The sequence below is a fragment of the Chelonia mydas genome, chromosome 3 (assembly GCF_015237465.2).
Source record: "Chelonia mydas isolate rCheMyd1 chromosome 3, rCheMyd1.pri.v2, whole genome shotgun sequence".
Lineage (NCBI taxonomy): Eukaryota > Metazoa > Chordata > Testudines > Cheloniidae > Chelonia > Chelonia mydas.
The window spans coordinates 44,117,648-44,140,742 of record NC_057851.1 but is presented as its reverse complement, the minus strand read 5'-3'; the positions used below and the strand labels follow the sequence as shown (position 1 = coordinate 44,140,742).

At 44.3% G+C, this 23,095-nt stretch overlaps 1 protein-coding gene across 3 annotated transcripts in view; it reads right to left on the bottom strand.

The window, feature by feature from the left end:
* LRRC1 (leucine rich repeat containing 1) overlaps positions 1–23,095 on the bottom strand; it is a 171,998-nt gene that overhangs the window by 115,183 nt on the left and 33,720 nt on the right. The window contains exon 1 of one of the 3 annotated variants that reach the window (XM_043542375.1): positions 8,392–8,547. The exons of the other annotated variants lie outside the window; for them this stretch is intronic. Coding sequence (XP_043398310.1) covers positions 8,392–8,410 — 19 coding nt within the window. The 5' untranslated portion in view covers positions 8,411–8,547. Of the gene's footprint in view, positions 1–8,391; positions 8,548–23,095 lie in introns of those variants that run through there. 3 annotated transcript variants of the gene reach the window in all.

Sequence of the window (23,095 nt, the reverse complement as noted above, 5' to 3'; positions counted from 1 at the left end):
TCCTTAAGTTCTTACATTAAATTACAACAAGAATAATGCCCACACTGGTAGGATGTATTTGCTTTCAAAGTTTCAGATTTGTGATTCCGGTCATTTACTTTGAAAGGAATACAATTTATATGAATACTTGGATAGAGATATGCACAGAGGAAAACAGTATGTTCAAATATTAACAGCAATTAAACCTTTGTACATACGTCCCTTCGTTTCAAGCATCCTCTTTTGAAGAAGAGCCCCGCTTTCATCTGGGAATTGTTTAGGAGACGAGCCAGTAGAGAGCACTTTCAGAATGTTTATCTCTAGAAAACCCCTAATTCTTTGTTACTGCTATTAAACTTATCTTAAAATGTAGATGCCACTGCTTCATCCTTGGAACACTTAGTTCAGCCACTTTAACAAGAGGCACAACACACTCATACCAGGCTCAGTGAAAATGTGAAGGCTAGAGGAGTTTGCCAGGGACAATAATGTAATTAGCTTGACCTAGTGTTTTAAATCTACCAGGCTGAGATTTATTTTGTGTTTTAGTCTCCTATTGGTCAAACCAATGACAACAACAAAAAAAAGGTAGTTATCTACTTTCTCAATTCTTCCAGAACCTGCGTAGGAATATTACGCATTTAAAACAAGCGTAAAGAGCATAGATACATCACACTAGATCTAAATTCTCTCCAGTCAGAAGAAACCAAGGTAAATCTAAAAAAAAGTAAACAGCAATTGCACAGTCATAAATTTTCTTTTCAGTTCCCTTCCATCCCCGCCTCACATTTTTCCCAGACCACATCCCCTGTTTAAGTTTGTTAAATATATTCCTCCAATTCTAACCACACAGGAAATGTACTCAGGCAGTGATCCGATATACTTACTCACACAAATAGTTCCCTGGACTTTATTGGCCAGCAGGACTATATGGCCTGTGTGTAGTGGGAGGTATATTTAGTTTAAAAAATGAATTTGGAAAGTGTGTTCCAATCTGATCCAATAACTTTGGAGTTTCAACTCTAGAAACCTGATTTAGGTATAGCAGGACTTCCTCCCTGCTCCCCCCCCCCCCCCTGCAAAAATAAGCTTTCCCACAACTATATTGTGAAGCCTGTGGGAAAACGTTTCTTTTGAATGACCTCCAACTGCAGAACTGAAGAGCAAGCAAGCAAGACCATCTGCAGAAGCAGTGCTTAACTAAGTTTAGATGCTCAATGAGGGGATTATATAGGAGTGTTTCCCTGGAAACCTCCTCTGCTTCCTCACACAACTGTACAAAAAGCACATCAACTAGGGTCACCTAGGAGACAAGGTCATCCAGCTGATATAAATAATATACATAAAAGGATCGAAGTGTTCATCTGCATTTCTTTCATTTTTAAACTGCTGTCAGGGAGAGGCAAATGACCACTAAAAGATTACTGTGATTCAGAAAAAGAGATCACATGAATCTGAGCACTAATCTCATGATTCTTTGAGCATCCAGGAAATATCCCACAATCTGCTGTGAAAGTTACCTAGAAAGTGAAGCACCTAGAAGTAGCACTTAGTACCCTGAGATGCCTACTCACAGTGCAACATGCTTTGATCAACACAGCAGAGCACAGCGTGGATACAGCTTCAAAGGCAAAGTAGCTTAAATCAGCGTGTGCAGCAGTGTGGACACCGCTCAGGTAGCTGCATCTATTTATTTACCTGGATATAAGCTATACTGGTATTTCTGTTAATGCCCGAGCCCTGGCAGAGTACGATTTGACATTCGGAGAGAGGCTCACAAGCTAATTGACAACAGATGGAAAGACACTGTGTGATCCACTTAAGAGACTCCCTGTGGTTCACAGATTCCAAGGCCAGATGGCACCATTGTGATCACCTACTCTGACCTCCTGTACAACGCAGGCGAGAGAACTTCACCAAAATAAGTCCTAGAGCATATCTTTTACAAAAGCATAGCTTGGCCCTTTGACAGGCCAGATATAGCCACAGAAGTGGCGTGATAATCTAAAATGCTCAGTCCTGTCAAGATAATAAAGCAAGGCTCTTGAAACTTCCAAAGTAAGCAGCTTCTCCCCTGGCATCGCATGTGGTTTTGGAAAGACAAGTAGTAAGTTAATAGACTGATATAGGTGAAATTTCAAAACCACCTTAGGATGGAACTGAAGGTGTTACCTTCGTACCTCCTTGCCCCTGAAGAGATCCAGTCATAAGGGCTCGGAGCTTGCTGACCCTCCGTGCTGGAGGCAATAGCAACTAGAAAAATGGTCTTGAGGGTAAGATGATGAATCAAACAATTGAAGGGCAGCTTGAAATAGGCTCTATGAGCTTGAAGACAATGGTGAGATGCCACACCGGACTAGTATCTCTAGCAGGTGGATACGTAGGTAGGACGCCCTTGAGAATTCTGATACCGGATGAGAAAAGAGAATGACTGTATCAGAGAGCAACACCGATACTGCCGCAAGGTGGACTTCAACAAATCAATTGCCAGTCCAGCATATTTCAAGTGCAGTACTGGTGAAATATTAGATCCATGATGGATTCTGCAGCAACCACTCAAGGTTGTTTACCACATGTCCGTTTAAGAAGTCTTCCAGGTCACTGCTGGCTCCTAGAAGGTACAGAGCAAAATGGGATTACTCTGTAATAATGGCACCACATCCACATCCTGACTGTTTCCTGATAGAGAGGGGATGACCGAGAGCCTCCTTCCTTGTTTACATAGTGCATCAGGGAAGTGCTGTGTCACAATTACAGGGCAAACGGCACCTTCCGATCGTTTTAGTCCCCCACTTAAGTGCACCCCTCTCACTTAAGAGACAGGCCCGAATTTCTGCACCTTACCCTGGGCAGTACCATGGTCCAATCACTCAGACTGGAGGGATGTATACACTGCAATTGAAGGTGTGATTGCAACTCATGTAGACCTAGCCACACTAGCTTTAAGCTAGCTAACATGGCTAAAAATAGTAGTCCAGATGTGGCAGCACAGACCCCAGTGTAAGCTAGCCACACAAGTACACACCCAGGGTTTTGGGGGAGTGTGTAAAGCCCACGCCGCTGCATCTTCACTGCTGTTTTTAGCTGCGCTAGCTAGATTTTTTTTAAAAAAAAGTCACACCTTTGTTTGCAGCAGTGACAGACTGGATCTCTGGCCTGCAGTACCCATTTTCCAAAAGTGGGAATGCTACAGGCCCAACTGCATTTGGTACCTGTGAGCCCTTTCCCTATGGGGACCTGTGAACAGCAAACTGATTAAACATTCCAGTGACTCAAAAAACAGCATCTCTACAAAACAAAAAACAAAGCATTATATTCATTCCCCCAAAGGTGCAGAGCACACAGGGCAAAGCGTATAAACAGTAGGTGGCCTATGCGTTTGGATCTTACTGTTACCTTAATCTTTCCTTGACAGCTTTTCTAAGTTCCCCTGTGGCTAGCATTCTCCCCGAGCATGGCTGAGAGAAACAGATCATTCTGCTTGCAGCATGCACTGTCTGTGTGTTCCCTCAGTTGCATGTCAACTTAACGAACACTCCCTGGGCAACCTTCCTTAGCTCACCCAAACTCACTCCTTTTTTTTTCCCCCTAGGCCCAGGGTCTTAATCAATTTATGTTGTATCAACGCCACAGCTTATGTCAGCATAATTTATGTCACTCAGAGGTGAGTAACAAAAGTTATTCCGACATAAGCACCGGTAGGGACAGCGCTATGTCGGCAGAAGAGCTTCTCCCAACGATCAGCCCCTGAAAGCAGCAGAAGCTGTGAGTGGTTAAGCTGATGGAAGAGCTTTCTCCCATCGGCTCAGAGTGGCTACATAGAGTTTTTAATTGGTGCCGCTGTAATCTCCCTAGGGTAGCCGTGCCCTTAGTGTTCCCTTTGATATCTCTCTCTCTCTCAGCCTTGGCAAACCAGTTATATCAGCATGTTGGGGCCAAGGAGTCGCTTCTTCACAGTTTTAAACCTGGCAATTATGCTTGATTGTTGGGATGCTCCTTATATAGACCCATTTTACCTTTCCAGCTTGATTGCAACAACGCCTTTTGATCTCAGTCTATAGCAAGTAACCCATCATGAAGAAACAGAAACAAAACATGCACCAGATTTATTTAAAAATAAAAAAAAATTACAGATATTTCCCAGTGCATTACATCTTGTTTGTCAAGATCTGCATAGTGGATTTCTGCAAAACAGGCAGGAATACTACACAAGCCAACCAGATGGCACTGAGCTCCAGGCAGTTTCAAGTTGCAGTTTCAAGTTGTCCTGAGACCAAGTTATTTGCATCTGCAGAAGGTTTAGGTGGGTACCCCATCCTATCCTTGAGGAGTCTGCCTGTTGTCAGGCAGGGAGCACAAAACAAGAGAACCCCCTTTCATGTCCTCTGCATCCAGCCACCAAGTGAGTTCTCAGAGAATTTGAGACAGGAGCATGACTCTTGTTCACGTAATGTTTGGACAGGGCGTACACAGACCTCAGCTGCAAGGGCTGAAAATGAAATCAGATAAGCCAACATGTGGCCTAGAAGCTCCAGACATGTATGCACAGCCAACAGATTTGACTGAAGGTGGTCTGTCAGACTGGAGAAAATGGAACTTCTCTGGGAGGTAGACAAATCAGTCATGGCTATGCCATCATGGGACTACGATGGCATGATTTCTTATAGTTCACCCAGAGTACTAGTTAGGAGAAGAGAGAGAGGAACACACTGCCGAGCTGCTGCAGTTTCCTCCTGGGACCTGCCTCTGATCAGCCATTCATGTAGGCATGAGTAAAAGTGGATTCCCTTTCTCCTTAAAAGTGCTGCAACCACTGCCAGGCATCTTGTGAAAATGGGTGTTGCCGAGAGTTTGAAGGACAGTACCCTTTACTGGCAATGGTTGGGTCACACTGACTGAGGTACTTCCTGTGGACTTCACTATGGGGAAGTATGCACCCTGCAGTCGAAAGTCATGAACCAGTCATGAGTGTGAAGAAGTGAAAGTATGGAAGCAAGAGAGTTACCATCCTGATCCTGGGGCAGCATATGTATTTGTTGAATTTCTTCAGCTGTAGAATAGGACGAAGACCTCCTTTCTTCTTCGTAATAAGGAAATACTGGGACTAGAAGCCTCTTCCCCTGAACTTTCATGGAACCTCCTCTATGGGTCCTAGACAAAGGAATGAGACACTTCTGCTTGTAACAGTCTCTTGTAAGAAATGTCCCTTAAGAGGGCAAAGGAAGTGGGGGACTAAAGGGCAAAAAGTGGAACTGGATGGAAGAGCCGTGGGCGATCTCCAGCACCTGTCTGATGTTACCACAGATCATGCCTTCTGGGCTGGCTCTGTTGTGGCTCCCAAAAATCCTGTCAAAATTTGCTGATGCCCCATAGATGCAGCGGAGAAGGAAGGCTGGCACCAAGAAGAAACGTGGGTTCAACAGGGCCATGGTAATCAGATTGTCTGGTGTGTTAAAATGTCACTCTCTCATCTGGGATTGATGACTGTATGGCTTGCAAGACAGGGCTGAGATGTGTATCTCCAAGTGGCCTTACAATCTTTTTAATGGAGTGCATGGCATTGTCTATCTGCTCACTGAATGGTTCCACGCCTTCAAAAGTCAGGTCCTCAATTGTGGCTTATATGTGTCCCTGCTAACGCCCAATCCTTGAAGCCATGACACTCCACACATAGTCATCGCTGTAACCACAAATACAGCCATTGCCCACCTGTAGGGCCATCTGGCCACCAATTGGTCATCTACGATTATCAAAGCTCCCACCATAGAACAGGGAAAAGCTCAAAGAAATAAAAGACGGAATTGTTCTACCTAGGTCAAAGAATCATAGTTGGCCAGAAGGGCTTGATATTTTGCCACCCGTAGCAGGGTCTATCAGTCCCTCATTTATTTGGATAGCAATTCTAACCAGGACAGAAGTTGTCAATATGTTGAACAACTTTTGATTTTTTTTTCTTGTATGACAAATGTGTATTTCTAGAGAGTCCCCACAACTCTCATAAGAAATTCCTGAAGTAAGCCAGCACCGAGGATACCATTTCATCAGCTGACAAGGATGAAAAGTCCTTCGGTGGTAAAGTAGAGTGGAGGTGTTGCTCTGGTCCCAGGTCTCCTTCTTCCTGATTCCTTCCTCTCCCCCTGCCCTGGAGTCAGTGACCTAACCATGGATGCCACTGGGGAGAGTGATCTCTCTCCTCCTGGAGTGTGGTAGACATTGGCTCTTAGAAGCACATAGAGGTTGGACCCCAATATGTTCAATAGGGCCACAGTGGCATGTCCTATGGATGTGGCTGGCTCATCTGATATTGCCCAGTTCAATGTCAATCCTGATGTGATGGTCGCTGAACCCTGTAGGGTCAGCCAAGTGGTCTTTCAGTGGTGTCACCCACAGATCTCAGAGGAGAAGATTCTCTGCTCAAAGCCGGTGAGAACATGTGCCCTAATGAAGGAGTAAATCTGTAGGAGCAGTGCCAGGGCCTACAGAGCTTTCTGTACCAGGACTGTACTGAGGACATGCCTGGTTCTTCTGGGGGCACATCAAGTGGTCTTTGTTCAGCTGCAGGCATCAATGCCAAAGGTTGTGCCACCAATACCAGGGTTGGCACTAGATAGTTTTTTTTTCTCTATGCCACAGGCTGTTTTTTGTCACTAGCCCTCAATGTCACACATGAGGCTTAGTGGTTCTCTCCTGAGGCCTTATGCAGTCTGTCCTTGTGGGAAGGCCATGAGCTCCATTTAGAATATCTGCCTCTGTGTTTGGGGAAGCCTCGCTCTGGGCCTGAAACAAGACACTGATAGCATTGGTACTGACACCTAGTACAATGTTTTTTCTCTCTCTGCAGTCTTCTCTCTGCTGATTTTAGGTGTCATATCTGTTAGAGTGGACACATAAAGAAGTCAGTTTGCCTGGTAGCTGGGTTCTGATACCTGTTTCCTCAGGGTATGAAAAGACCTGCAAATCTTTGAAGGACACATGCACCCCTTGTGTATCCTCAAAGAGAACTACTAGCATTCTGAGAATTTATCCAGTATATCAGTGGTCCCCCAACTTTTCACATTGCATCCCCCTGTCTCCCCTTCCACTCCCGGGAGCTGCAGTCAGGAGCTGGGGCCAGGAGCAGGGCTGTGGCTCCCAGAGGTGGGGGATGCATAGACAGGGGTAAGGGGGCTGAGCCTGGGGCTGGAGTCACAGCCAGGCCGGGAGCCAGGGGCCAAAGCCATAGCCGGATTGGGAGCCAGGGCCAGTAGCCAAGAGTGGAGCCACCACTGGGAGCAGGCTGGCACTCCCTCCCCATGCCCCATGGGGGCAATCCAGGGCCCCGCCGCACTCTCCTCCCCCCTTTTTCCTCCATGCCACCCCCAACCAGGGTGCACCTCACAGTTTGGGGACCACTGCAGTATATGGAAGAGGCATCTGCTGTGTCCACCTTCAGTTAAATTCACCTGTCACAGAAATGACAGGGTTTGTAGCCCACAAGTTTACAATTCGCCACGTTAAGTTGCCCTGTACAAAGGGAAATGTAAGATTCTACCCACCCCCGCACAGAAATATAAGTGCTAAGTTTGACTTTTGAATTAGACAGCTTTCATCTCATTCCCCCGTTTGAATGTTGCCCATACAGGACTAAACTGGGCACAGTACAGGGGTAGAAAGAAGGCACCAGTTGGCATACGTACTTAGCCACACAGTGCCTGTTGTATTTCCCAAGTAACTTCCTGTAGCCCTTTGCTATAGCATACTCCTTTTTGCTGGCCAGCATGCAGGATGGTTGACCCATGGGTCTGGATCTGCCCATACTTCACTCCTTCCTGCCTCCTTACCAGACAGTTGTCCAATGGATGGGGAGAGAACAACCATATTTGCCCCTGCACTTCCTTGAGTGTTTGGGCTTTCTCTTGACATGTCTGAACAATATTTCAGTTAGCATTAGATTTTAGCTCCTCAAAGCAGGGACCTCATCTTCTCTTTGTATAACACCAAAGCATACTGTCGACACTATATAATATCTACCTCAAGACAGATGCTACAGTGATAGGCACGACAGTTTAAAAACTAATCAGCACCTAGAATCCTGTCTCGCTGCAGCCCAAACACAGTTAGTACCTATATTTCCCTCTTCTCCAAAATAGAAGGAGGAACTATTTTCAATCTGGTCTGCCGAGCTTTGGAGGAGGCATATAGAAACAGGACATTGTGGCAAGGCACTCCTTCTGCCTCGCCGGACTTAGCGCTCCCTCCTCCTACAGGGACAGGGCCTGGGGAAATCAGTCCCACTCTGGAGCGTGTTCGTCTTCCCTCTTCGGGGTTTGTTTCTCAGTGTCTTCCCAGTAGGCCTTGGAGCAGGCCTGAGGAGTGCTCCTCTGCCAAACAAAGGGAAACAAGTCTATAACGCACTGAAACAAAAAGGAATACCTTTCTCTGGCCCCCTCATGGGGAAGGTGTTGTTCTGTTGCTGGCCCTGGGGTGTCAGTCCTTCCCCAGGCACTGGGTTTGGGTGTCTCCCCTATGGGAAACAGCGCAGACTCACACGCTGGAGAAGCCTATCTTCCTGATGCTGCCAGCCTTGCAGCAGTGTGTCTTCTCCCAGCCAGGAGAGAGGATTTAACAGGTTTCAGGCAGCCCTTAATTGGACTCAGGTATTCCTAATTGACCTGAAGTGACCCCTTCCCAGCTTGTAGGAAAAAGGGCCTTCAGCATTCTAGGGTTAACATACCTGTTTTCCCAGACCCTCCTGCAGCCCTCCGGCCTGACTTTGTCACAACATATAACAGAAACAGATTTAAAAATCCACTCAATAAAGCTAAGAAATAATTTCTGGAACTAATCATGCCCTAAATTACCATGCCACTTTGTGGTTTTATAAAACCACATTTTAAAGAAATTCTCTTCTCTTTCTGTATAAGAGACCCACACAAAAAGGGAACAAACATGTATACTGAAAATATTTTTCACTGAATCTTTCAGCTATCTTAAGTGTCATTTGTAACACCAGTAAGTAAAATTAAGGCCAAAGACTGATTTTTTTAATTTGACACAAAACCCCTGTGTTTTCTTAGTATGCGAAGTTTCCTATTATAAAGCAGTGCAGACAGCCTGTTTAGATCATTTATAATTCACAGATTAAAAGAACATGCCCTCCTGGCCCACTTTCTCCTATTTCAGACCCATGTAAAACCCAAGGATTATGATTTCACTACAGGAGCAGAAATGTCTTCAATAAGTAGAAACAAATCCTGAGGGTGTTTGCAGAATTGGGGGAAAAGGAGACTTGCCCACAAAGTGTCTCTTCTCTCCTTCCACACACGCCCCAACAAAAACATGAATTTGATATTCACTTGAGTCACACTATCACAAAAGTAGATAAAAAAAAAAAAATCAATCAAGGCTGACGTCAAACTTCATTTTTCTTCATTACATGATGACATCAGGAAAGGATTATCAAGGGAGCTGGAATATCTGCCCACTGAAGGTCAATTTAAAGCAGATGATTTAAACAATATTTCTGAACTCCTTTTACTTAACGCTTAAAGAAAATTACAGGATATAGGTGAGCAGAAAAAAAATATGAAATAAGGTCCAGGATGAAACACTGTACCTATCAAGAATCATCCTGAATTGATAATTATAAAAGAAGAAAGAACCATAATGGAAGAAATGACAACGACCAGTATAAAATACTGAGGTCCCTGAGACAGTGTTAAATTTCAGTGGGTTATGCAGCGTCTTCCATTTCTGTTCACTATTAGGTTTCATAGCTGATATTTAAACAGTACATCCGTGCCAAAAGTAAAGCTAGCCAGGTAAGACACTTTTCACTGTTGCTGGATAACAGACTGAAATCCTGCTTAAATATCCAGGATTTTTCTAATGCTGCACATTGATGAATGCTCTGCATTTACACATGCTGCCCCCGATGTTCTGGCATACACAGACTATGTGCAAGCACTGCTGAATAGGAAGGCTAAAGCACTCATAAGCTCTATGACGTATGACAATGCAGCCACGCTGACAGCAAGCGAAAGTTGTACCAGCACACAAACGGATAAAATCAAGCTCAGCAGTCATGTATGTAAGAGGATATACCTTTTTCCAGGCAGGGTTGCTCTCTGGTAATTTATTACCCTTGTTTAAGAATAAATTATGCTTGTCGCTGACAATTTAGCAAGCTTGCTATATTTAATGTACACATAGCCTTGGGAGAAAAAGTCTGACTACAGAATTCCCTGCATTGTCTACCTCAAGCACTTCTTCCTTCAAGGTTTTAACCAAAAACCTCTATGTATCTCATGTTCAGTTTAGCACTATTTTACCTTTTTCTCCCTAGTAGGTTTTCACCATATGGTAAAAACAACCTTGTTCTGGAAACCACTTAAAACTAAGTCACTCAGTTCTACACAGAATAAAATGTGTTTTTATGGACCGCTTGTGGTCCATGTCCCCCAAAGCACTTAAAAGTAACAAATTAGTTGCTTCATTTGCCTACCTAATGGCTGTATTGCCAGTATCTATTAAGCACTCTACAACAATTCACACAGCTTTCAATAGCTGTTTTGCAGATACAAAAGTGGCTGGCTAAGACACTGCCAGTGGCACTCTAGTCACTATAGAAGGTCAAATTCTGGCAGCATTTGCAGCCTATGAGCCAAATTACCTCAGTTACTTTAGTATAAATGTGGAGGGTGCCCCTCTGATCTAAATACATTTATTCTGGATTTAAACCAACAAGATCCACCATCAATAGCTGCTCTGTGAACGCCACCAACAAGGTTAAATTGGTTCTATGTCCCACAGCAATCTGTCCTCCAAGAAATCATCACGTTCCACGCCAATTCAGGTTTTCTTACAAGCTCTGCAAATACTGGAGGACCGTTTAGCCTGTGCTTGCAATGCTTATGGACAATAATCCAGAGATGTGTCAGCTCCACGCTTCCATTAGAAATGGCAGACAGCGAGAAGGACCGCACACGTTTGTGAGATTTTTTTAAAAAGGTGCAAAAATTATGGAATAGAGATAACACTATGGGATGGAGACCGTTGCATGCTGGGAAGTTGACCCCTTGCTCCGATCACCCCTGGGTGACTCGTTTCTGCCCCGCCATGCATTGCCAAAACAATGTGCTTTACAGTTCCAGGTTGCACGCTGGGATATCTAGCCACAGTGCACGGCACTGTGCATCAAGACAAGCAGCACTGACGCAAGCAGCCACGCATGACCAGCACAAGCGATATACTAACTGCGGCTGCTTTATGCCAATGTAACTTGTGTCAGCAAAAATTTGTATTGTAGACATGCCCTAAATCACTTTTGAAAATGAGACTTAAGCTCAGATTTTTTTAAAAGGTATTCAGGAGTTATTCCATTCAGTGGTGTGATGCCTTAGTGCCTACAATCACACTGAAGTTCCTCACAGCTGGGCCAAATCTTTCCTGTCTCTGTTCACTTACCAAGATATTGGAAATGTTCCATGCTCCCCTGTAAAGGGGAGGGTGGGGTGTGTTTTTAAACTTCTGAAGGTGTAGTCAGTCTCTGGATCAATTTTCAAGCCCAAATCAGAAATGTAGTACTGTGATCAGCTGGTTAATCTTGTCAGCTGATATTTGCTAATATTTGGCAGTTTTACTCAACATTTCTTAAGTGGTACAAAAGCTCTGCCGTGGCTCCTCTGAGATGTATCTATGGAACAATCTTGTATCCCTCTGGGATGGTCTAACTGCCAGTTTTAAATTTAGACAGTGGCGGTGTGGGGCAGAACGGGGGAGGAGAGAATACTTCAGTTTTCATAACTCTCTCCCTGTGCAGTCCATCTTCCACTTGCCTCTGGACTACCAGCTGCTGGCTACACTGATAGGAGGCAGGCAAAGAGTCCTGTGGCACCTTATAGACTAACAGACATATTGGAGCATAAGCTTTCGTGGGTGAATACCCACTTCGTCAGATGCATGTCATAGGGAGCAGGGTATCCATTTTGTTTGTACCCTGTTCAGTTCAGTTCTGTGTGGCATGCTAAAGTGAAACGTTACAAGACACGCTTTGTGCGGGTGGAATACCATGAGATTTTAGTCAACACCAAGCACAGACTGCAAAATGTAACATCGCCTGGATTCTTCCAAACTGGAATGAAAACTGCAGTCCATAGCCGAACACTTCAATCTGGTCAGTTTATCTTTGTAGAGAGCAGCATTCAGGTCTCTGAATAGTCGACTTGGTCTGCTCAACTTGCGTAGTCAGATAGAGAACTTTGCCTGTAGCTCAGTGTTGCAGATTTTGACACATCCGCATATAAAATACTCATTCCCTAGATTTGTATAAGGCACTCTTTTCCTCAGAAGAGCAGCAAGTTAACAGGCAGTTACATGCCCTCTTCTCATTAAGTTCAGTCTCTGAGCTCTTTACCCAGACAGAGTCCCTATTTAAAGCAGTTAACTGTTAGCCAAATGTGACTTTGTAACAGGGTTTAGTCACTGCTGGAGCACCCCCTTGTGGCTGCATCTGGGGATTGGCTATGCCCAGTCTGAGGCCCGCTTCCTTCTCTTACTCATGCCACGTCCCCTCTTGCTCTCTTGATGGCACAGAAGCTGGGCGCCACTCTGCACCTGCCTGAGGTTTGCCGTTCGGGGGACAATGCTGCCACGAAGCGCAGCCACTATCGGCGCTGCTTTGTGTGTGCCCAAAGGCTTGCAGTTTGGGGGGGCAATGCCTCCCTCGGCCCCCCCCAAACTATGCCCATGTTAAAAAGTGAAGGGCATGGTCCCTGCCGCCCCCGGTTCCAGCACCGGTGGCCCCCTCACTTCTATAAAGGTTCTGTCACCATTGTCCCCAGCCCTGCCCCTCCCTGCTCTAGGCCCAGTGCTTAAGGATTAAAGGAGCCGTGAGCTGGCTGGGGGCCACAGTGCCCCCCAACCACAGGGCCCTGCACAGTCGCCCACCCATAAGACTGGCCCTGCCCTCCTCAAGTGATAACACACCCCTATAACATGTGACCCTTTCATGTCTGTGGTGCCCAGCTCTGAAGGTAGTGCCTCTGTCAGCAGCTGCAGCGCAGAAGTAAGGGTGGCAATACTGCGACCCCCCCTTCAATAGCCTTGCGACGGCCACCCCCACAACCCTCTTTTGGGTCGGGACCCCCCTGGTTATAACACCATGAAATTTCAGATGTAAATATCTGAAACGTGAAAGTGACCATTTAAAAAATCCTACGAGCTTGAAATTGACCAAAATGGACAGTGAATTTGGTAGGGCTCCCTATAGCTCCTACATGTGTAATATTTCCGTCCATGAGCACCGATTAACTCAATTCTCAGGTTGAGGATGTGTAAGACACTCAGAACTGCCTGCACAGAACAGAGGCTGTCTATACAGCTTTGAGTAAAGCTCCAAAGCAAGTTCATTGACATTTATATTAGTCTAGTGCAGTGGTTCCCAAACTTTAAAAACCTGTGAACCCCTTTCACTAAAATGTCAAGTCTCGCAAACCCCCTCCTAAAAATGAGGATTTCCCAGGATTTTCTCCTTTACATGAATATAAAATTAAAAAACCAGTGATCTTTTGTTTTTATGACATGCTTATTACACACTATTCATTATTATTATTTATCATTACAGTATTTTTATTACATTATGAAAATGGCAACACTCTTCCAAGAACTCACTTTCGTAGCTTGTATCACTTTGAATAAGCCTGTTATAAGACAAGGCTCCTGTGTTTCATCAAGGAGTATCAAATATGAAAACAGAATGAAGGTATTTAAGAAGCCAACTCAAAGAGTTCCTCCTATACAAGCATTCAGGTCTTGAGCAGTCCAGGCAAACAACGCATGTTACAACACAGCTTAAACTTGTTCTTGATAATAATTTTAAAAACAATACTAGCTGCCTATTTAATTTTAAAAACACCAAAAAATATCCACCTCCCTTTCCATTTCTTATAAGGAGTTTTGAAGTTTAAATCTCCTTAGTGTGATAGATGTGTTTGCTTTGATCTGCTTAGCTCTTAGAAGTCCAGGGGCTCCGGGCTGCTGGCCCCGTTCTGCCCGGGGTCCCTAGGGACAGCTTTGTCCGCCCCCGGAATTCTCCCCCCTGCCCTCAAGAACCCCCTGTAACATTTCACAAACCTCCAGGGGTTCATGAACCCCAGTTTGGAAACCACTGGTCTAGTGCCTACGAGCAACTCCGCCAGTGCCAGTCCCAAGCCCGGATAAAAAAGGAGAAGGGCTGGTTGATGAGGTGGCTTCACCGTAAAATAAAGTTCTAGCTACAGAAACTACTCACATAAACCGTATAAACCAAAAATCATGGCCTGAGGAGGGTGGAAAGCATTCAGATGCACATATGACAGTGGATGATCAAATCCATCGGGAAGTCATGTTGGATCATATTAAAGAAGTTCTGTATTAAAATCACAAATGAGTTTGATTCCCCATAGTTTAAATTCCAGGGTATTACTAATTAAGAGGTCTCTTGGTTTTTGGTACTGTTTCTCTCCCTCTGTGTGTGAAACTTGCAAGCTGCTGATTGTGTTAGTACATCCCAAGACAGAGTCTGTTCTCAAAGCAATTCACAGAGACTCAAAGCAATACTCTAACAACAGAAACAGCACCCAGAGACTCCCCGCCCTTTTGTTGTATTAACAATTGTGATTAAAATAGAGATAGAGGATGTATGTGGATGGATGCTTGGTGTGGATAATAACTGAATGATCAGGGAGGTGCCAGCCTAAGAATCCAGTGTCCATTGGCTGAAGAAGGCGTCAAGTGGAAATAACCAGAGGACCCCCGGAGGGCAGACTGGAATCCACCCAACAGCCTCAAGAATGGGAGAACCAAAGAACAAGATAACATCTTGGAGCCGTCAGGAATGTGCTATCTGCTGATTGATTCAGCAACAGCATGATGAAGCAATTCCCATAGACTGGCATAGGAAGAAATTCCTATAAAAATAGACTCTAAAAAGTGAACTTTGGGGTCTGATTCTGCAAACCAACTTCCAGGAGCATCAGATGAGCATCTGACAAGGCCCTGCTCCCTCCTCATGTCCAGGCCACCTGGCCAGTGGCTTGGCATGAGCAACTCTAAGGCTGGTAACTATGATAACAACTTTGCAGAACCTGTGTGTGTGTGTGCGCGCGTGCGTGCGAATGAATGAATGTGTGAATAAATATGAGATTGAATGGAATGTTACAGCTGTAACTAACTGCTTACTATGATTCTTTCTGTATTCACAATAAATGTGGTATTTTGCCTTTTTCCCTTTAATAAGATCCTGCTGGTTTTTATTTTATTGGTATAACAGTCACTCACTCGATGATTCAAATTCTGACAGTCAAAAAGAGTACATCCATAGCTACATGGAATGTATGAACTTTAAATAGTTCAGGAAAATTAGCACAGGTCATCAAAGAAATGGATAGATATAAAATTGACATCCTAGGACTTCTTGAAGTTAGGTGGAAAGATCAAGGTATATAACATCTGGAGAAAAAACAAACTATGTTATATTCAGGTAGAACCAAAACATGAAAGAGGTGTAGGGATCATCATGAATAGCGCTGCAAAGAAATTACTTGTGAATTGGCAGCCAATATCAGATAAGCTATGGCAGCTAGATTCCACTCTCAGCACATTAAGTGCACCATAGTCCAGGCATACACTCCAAAGAACGATACAGATGAAGAGGATAAAGAGAGATTCTATACAGAATTGAAAGATGTAATGAAAGAAATACCAAACCATGATCTTGTCCTGGTTATGGGAGGTTTAAATGCCCAGATCAGAAATGAAAGAAGAGGTTGGGAAACAAACAGTCATCAGCCCACATACAGCTGAACAACAACAACAGACAATGGCACAAGACTTCTTGAATTTTGTGCCGAAAACAATTTTAGCATCTGCAATTCTTTCTTCCAACATAAAAACTGTGATACAGCATGGCCAGAAGGCAGCAGGAAAGTGATGTAGGAGAGATATGTAAGTCCCAGGATGAGGAGAAGCCTTATTCCCTGTAGGGGGAAGAAAGGTTTCTATAGATTAATTAAAAGCACCTGAAGCCAATTAGAGCACCTGAAGCTAGTCACCTGATAAAAACCCCCTGCTTCAGTCAGCCAAGGGAAGGAGTTAGAGCAGAGTGGTCTGGAGTTGGAGCAGAGAGCAGTTTGAAGGAGTTGAAGTAGAGGAGAGTTTGGAGAACTGCCGTGGCTGGCTAGAAGACCAAGACCCTAGGTAAAGAGACACTCAGCTTGTGCGGGGGGCAGGAAGCCCCACAAGCTGAAGAACAGCAGAAGGAAGTACCCAGGGGAAGGAAGCACTAGTTCAAGTGGTTTACCACTATCCCTAGGGTCCCTGGGCTGGGACCCGGAGTAGAGGACAGGCCCGGGTCCCTCCCTCTCCACTACCCTTCTCTGGGTTACTAGTGGGACAGTAGATACCCCAGTTCAGGGGCAGGAAACTGCACCCTGAACCCCCCCTTCCCAAGAAGAGGAAGAGCGGGACCCATCATAATCGTACTGGCAATTTGCCACAAAACACACAAAAAAACCCATGGATTTCACCAGATGGCTGTACGCAAAAGGAGATAGACTATATCTGTGTTAGTCAGATGTGGAAAACATCAGTGTTAGACACAAGAGTATTTAGAGGAGCAGATATAGGGAGCGATCATTACTTGCTGAAAGCAAACATCAAATTGAAGTTTAAAGCACTCAAAAAGAAAGAACACAGATTCAGATTATTCAATACACAGAAACTACAAGAATGCAGGATACGAAAAGAGTACAAGAGAGGTCAAGAACAGGTTTGAGGCTCTTAAAGATCTTGAAGAAAATGAAATGGAAAAATACTGGGATCTTTTCAAAACAGCTATGTTAGAAGCAGCTGAAAAGATAATGGTAGAAAGAGAGGAAGCAATAAAGAACAGTGGATCTCGGAAGAAAGAGAAAACTATAGACAAAAGAAGAAAACAAAAGGGTCTAATACTACAATATGCGATTGAAGAAACAAAATAAACCTATAGGAACTTTGACAAAGTAGTAAAGAAACAATGCAAAAAAAGATAAGCAAAACTGGATAGAAAGTAAGGCTAGTGAAGCTAAAGAAGCAGGGGAAAGAAGTGATACAAGAACAGTCTACAAGATCCTGAAACTGTTAATAGGATATGGATCAAAATTCAGACGTGTCCCAGTGAAAGGGAAACAAGGAGAAATTTTGAAAACAGAGAAGGTACAAGAAAATAGATGGGTGAAACACTTCAAAGAAGTGCTAAACCAACCAGAACCAATTACAAGACTGGAATTTAACAATGACAAACTATTAGAGCTAGATATAGATGTATCTGAGGTAAAAATGGAAGTAGTAAAAACAGGATTGCAGAAGCTGAAAAAAAAAAAAAAAAAAAACAAGGCACCTGGTTTGGACAGCATTCATCCTGAGATGCTTAAATATGGAGGCAAAGACATGGAATCAGTCATCTGTTCACTATGCAACAAAATATAGATGGAGGAGAAAGTGCCAGAAGAATGGACCCTCGGTATAATAATCAAGTTACTGAAGAAAGTGATCTACACAACTCCTCAAATTGGAGGAGAGTAACTTCTGTCTATCAAAGGAAAAGTATTAGCAGCGTCCTCCTGAACAGAATGAAAGGAAAGATGGATACCATCCTACATAAACAACAATCTGGATTTAGACAAGGGAGATTATGCACAGATGCTATTTTCACCCTGAGACGGATTATTGAGAGCACAACTTAATTCCAAGGCAGTCTTGCCATCAATTTGGTGGACTTTCAAAAGGCATTCGATAGTGTAAACAAAAACAATGTGGAAAATTGTAGAACAATATGGAATTCCAACAAAAATCAATCAACTTTTGAGTTGGCATAGAATGCCTTCATAAATGCTGCATTAAAATTAAAAGTGGATTGAGTAAACTATTCAGCACCAAGACAGGTGTAAGGCAGGGGTGTGTCCTGTCTCCTTTTTTATTTATGCTAGTCATCAACTGTGTATTAAAACAATGTGACAGTAATACATATGACCTAAAATGGAACAATTCAAGGCCATTTGATCTATATTTAGACTTTGTTGACGACATCGCTCTTATAAACGAAGATGCCAACAGACTACAAAAAATGCACAAACCAAGTAGTAATGGAGAAGACAGGTTTGAGATACAATGCAAAGAAATGTAAAAAGTCATGCTAATAGGAACTACAGGGACAGAAATCAGAATTGAAGAAGAGAAACTAGAGAAGGTGGACAATTTTACATATCTTGGAAGTACCATCAGCCAAGATGGTACCAATTCCGAGGCAAGAAGAATCGGGAAGGAAAACACTGCATTTGGAAGACTCAAAAACATCTGGCAACTCAAACATCTCCTCAAGACAAAACTGAACGTGTACAAAGCAACTGTTATTGCCATCACAATATATAGCAGTGAAACATGGCAACTTACCAAGAAAGATACACCAAAACTGGATGCATTTCATCACAAACGTCTGATAAGAATACAGTAACTCCTCACTTAACGTTGTAGTTATGTTCCTTAAAAATGCGACTTTAAGTGAAACGATGTTAAGCAATACCAATTTCCCCACAAGAATTAATGTAAATGGGGGGGGTTAGGTTCCAGGGAAGAAAAAAATTTTGCCAGACAAAAGACTATTTCATTTATTATATACACACACACACACACACACAAAGTTTTAAACAAACAATTTAATACTGTACACAGCGGTGATGATTGTGAAGCTTGGTTGAGGTGGTGGAGTCAGAGGGTGGGATATTTCCCAGGGAATGCCTTACTGCTCAATGATGAACTAGCAATTGGCTGAGCCCTCAAGGGTTAACTCGTTGTTAATGTAGCCTCACGCTCTACAAGGCAGCACGAATGGAGGGAGGGGAGACAGCATGGCAGACAGAGACACACACCTTGTGTGTGAGAGAGATGGGCATTTCCCCTTTAAGTACGCTGACCCCACTCTTAAGTACACTACCTTGTTAAGTTAATCAGCAAGCTGAGACGGTAGCTCCCTCCGTCCTGAGCCCTGTTGTATGTGTCCCCTGCTCTTTGGAGATGGGGTAAGCGGGGTGCAGGAGCAGGGGGGAGGGGGACACCCTGACATTAGCCCCACTCTCCTTCCCCCCCCCTCCCCCCAGCAAGCAGGAGGCTCTGGAGAGCAGCTCCAAGGCAGAGGGCAGGAGCAGCACATGGCAGTGGGGGGAGGGACAGCTGAACTGCCGGCAATTGATAGCCTGCAGCTGCCGCACAGGGAACTTAGGGGAGCGGGGAGTTGATGGGGGGGGCTGCTGGTCCACCCTGGTTCTAAGCCCCCACCAGTTAGCTGCAACAGGCTGCTCTTCCTACAAGCAGTGGACAAAGCAGGCGGCTGCCGAACGACATTATAAGGGAGCATTGCACAACTTTAAATGAGCATGTTCCCCAACTGATCAGCAACATAACAACGAAACAACGTTAACCAGGATGACTTTAAGTGAGGAGTTACTGTATTGAGAATAACATATAGAGATAGGAAGACGAATGAAGAAGTCAGAAAAATTACTGGACAAGGCACCCTCACAAATAATCTACAAAAAGGACATCAGTGTCCGGGACATGTGCTGAGAATGGAAAGAGAACGCTTACCAAATACTGCCTTGAATGGAAGCCACAAAACGCAAGAAGAAAGAGGAAGACCGCAAATAACATGGAAACGAACAGTTCTGAATGACATCAAGCACCTCAACATGAAATGGGAAGATTTGGAGAGAAGGGCAGTTGATAAGCAAGGACGGCAAATGTGGGTAGCCCAATGTGCAGCAAAGCATGGGATGGACTAAGGTCTAAGGTAAGTGCCTACAAGCAGAGACATCAATTCAGATATTTGGAAGCAGGGGCAATTCCAGTCCCCGCCAACCCCACAGAAGGGACCTCACCCTAGTCCTACTTGTCCCAACCTCCTCCCCACCACTGGGGCGGCAGGTCTCCCTCAGCCAGGGAGCCTCAGTCTTCCCCTCTCTCTTACCCACTTGCTTCATTGTGCCAGTGCTGCCAGGAGTAGAGTTCTCAGCAGACTCCCCTGTGCTCCACTGTACAGGAACAGACTCCCCTTCATCTGGATGATGGGGCAGCAGGGCCAAATTTGAGTGATGCTGCAACCTCATGTGCCAGGTTGCAATGCCATTCACTAACATCTTTACAGACGGAGGGGCATCAAAGGGGCAGCTGGGTCAAATTTCAGTGGTGTTGCAGCCAAGCAGCCAAAATGATACTCCGAATGGCTCTGGCAGCAGCTGTACTGATTTAGCATGGGACCAATACTTAAAGTGCAAAAACCTGGGGGTGGGAGGACATTCACCACTTCCCCCTCAATTGGTACCACTGCCGAGGATCCAGGACCCGGTTGTGCTAGGTGCTGTACTAATACAGAACAAAGACAGTCCCTGCCCCCAAAGAGCTTCCAATTTTCCAGAAAGGCATGGCAATCTTATAACCATGTTCCCTACTCCGCTGCACGCACAGGTGAGCAGGAGATGCAAATGACTGATGCTTTTCTTCCTTTTTTGGGCTTCAAAAAAAAAAAAAAAAAAAAGTCACCAAGATCCTACTTTATAAAGCACGTGGGTTACAAATGCAGAACAAGGGAAGCTATATAGACAAGGAAGAAGGGGTGAGATTTAAAAGCAAAACATTAGTCTTGCAGACTAGTTAGTGATGAATTTAAGCCATCAGTAATGTCAGGAAAGAATGGATAAGTAGAGGTGATCAATTATAGGATTACGTGAAACGGATGGAAGGGTTCCAAGGTGAGATGGAAAAGAAAGTGTGTCCTTGAGGAGGAGTTCCAGGTAAATCACACAGAGAAGCCCAAGTGTAGTGAGTCATACTAAAGGGGCAGGAGGTAAAGGCAAGTGGAATGAATGAACAGAGGTGATGACAAAGTAGGAGTTGAGCAAGTCCATGGAGAGCTTTTTGGTCAGAATATTTTGTGCGTCTTGGATCCAGAGATGGGTAGGAGTGAAATGGTCTCAGTTTCTGAAGTGACCAAGTAGTATGGCCCTATTCTTCTGCAGCCAAAACTGAAGGATTTAGGAAGACTAAGATGATTTTTACAGTAGTACACAGATGAAATACAGTGACAGGCTTACTGGTTTCACACTTGAATAAGATTAGAAGCTACTTTTTGGGCCATCTTGTCCAATACAGAGACAAAAAAAATCCTTTAGCCAAACTCTATTTGTTGGAAATCCACTCCCTTATTTAACTTCCTTAATTATATAATTCCACTGCAAGACCTCACTGTGAAAATGATCTTTTCCATCCCAGTCACTAACAAAAACTTACATTTCTATCTTCACTAGTCTTGTATACAGACTAATTCATTCTTGTCTTTCATTTCTACTGGTATTTGTAGCCTTATCTCTTCTAAGCTGTGCGTATCCAATTCATTTAGTCTCTAGTGGACATACCCTCTGACCCGCTAATTATTTTTACAGGAGATTGGGGGTTTTTTGGCAGCAAATGAATAAGGAATTCTGCAGGGTCATGGGAAGAACAGAACGCTGCCAGAATTCAGAGACTAAAACCAGACATAATATGCATTTCTTCTTCCATAACTCCTTCGTCTAAATGTTGGCTCAAAGAAGATATCCAATCTTGAATACAAATATCTTTAAATATCTGATTTAAAGACTGATAGTCACATACTTAAAGCCACTAAAACCACACTTGAGTTTAGTATATTTACACACCAAAAGAGATATTAGTACAGAGGGTGATATTACTTTCCCTATGAAGATTCTATGGGCTACCCAGCATTCTATGGGCTTCCAACAGCATTTTTCAACAAATCCCTCTTTACTGTGCATCCACCATCTCTGTCTGAAAGGATGGATACCACATTACTATCTACTGTTGTGATCACTGTTATGGATGGCCATGAGCACCCAATCTGAACAGGAATCAGAGTTGCCTGACCTGCTGTACACCATAGAAACAAGCACCACCAGATTACTTTTGGCATTCATGGAGCAGCTGAACACAGTGGACCATTGCTTTTGGGTTTGGGAAACAGGCACTGAGTGGTCAGACTGCATTGTTATGCAGCCTGGGACGACAAGCACCTGCCTGGAACTATGTGCAGAGCTCGCCCCAAAACTGCTGCACAAGGGCTCCAAAACGAGAGCTGCCCTCTCAGTGGAGAAGCACGTGGCGATCGCTGTGTGGAAGCTGGCAACTCCAGACTACTGTGGGTTGGTCACGAATCAGTTTGGAGTCAGGAAGTCAACCACTGGGGCTACGGTAACGCAAGTGTGCAGGGCCATTAATTGCATCCTTCTACAAAGGACTGTGACTCTTGGCAATATGCGTGAAATAGTGTATGGCTTTGAGGCAATGGGATTCCCAACCTGCGACAGGGCAACAGATGGCATGCATATTCCAATTCTGGCCCTGGACCATCTTGCGACGGAGTACATCAATAGAAAGGGGTACTTCCCTATGGTATTGCAGGAGGTTGTGGATCACGGTGGGCATTTCACTGACATCAACATGGGATGGTCTGGAAATGTGCATGACACACACATCTTCAGGAACACTGGCCTGTACAGAAAGCTCCAAGCAGGGACTTTGTTTCCACACCATAAGATGCCAGTAGGGGATGTTGAAATGCCTACAGTGATCCTGCGTACCCCTTACTCCCATGGCTCATGAAGCCTTACACGGGAAACCGGGACAGCAGCAAGAAGCGCTTCAACAATAGGTTGAGCAGGTGCAGAATTACCATAGAATGTGCCTTTGGCAGACTAAAAATGCCCTGGTACTTCCTTAATGGCAGATTTGGCCTAAACCAGGAAAATATTCCCATGGTCATAGCAGCCTGCTGCGTTCTCCATATCTGTGAGGCGAAGGGTGAAAAGTTTCCCACAGGATGGAGCACAGAGGTGGATCTCCTGACGGCTGAATTTGATCAGCCAGATACCATGGCTATTCGGGGGACACAATGGGGGGCTATTCAAGTCAGGGAGGCTTTGAGGCAACATTTTGACAATAAGCACCAGTAATGTGTTTTCTACATAGCATTCTGCCATGCTTTGTTAACTTGCCACCTTGCATGAAAATTGTG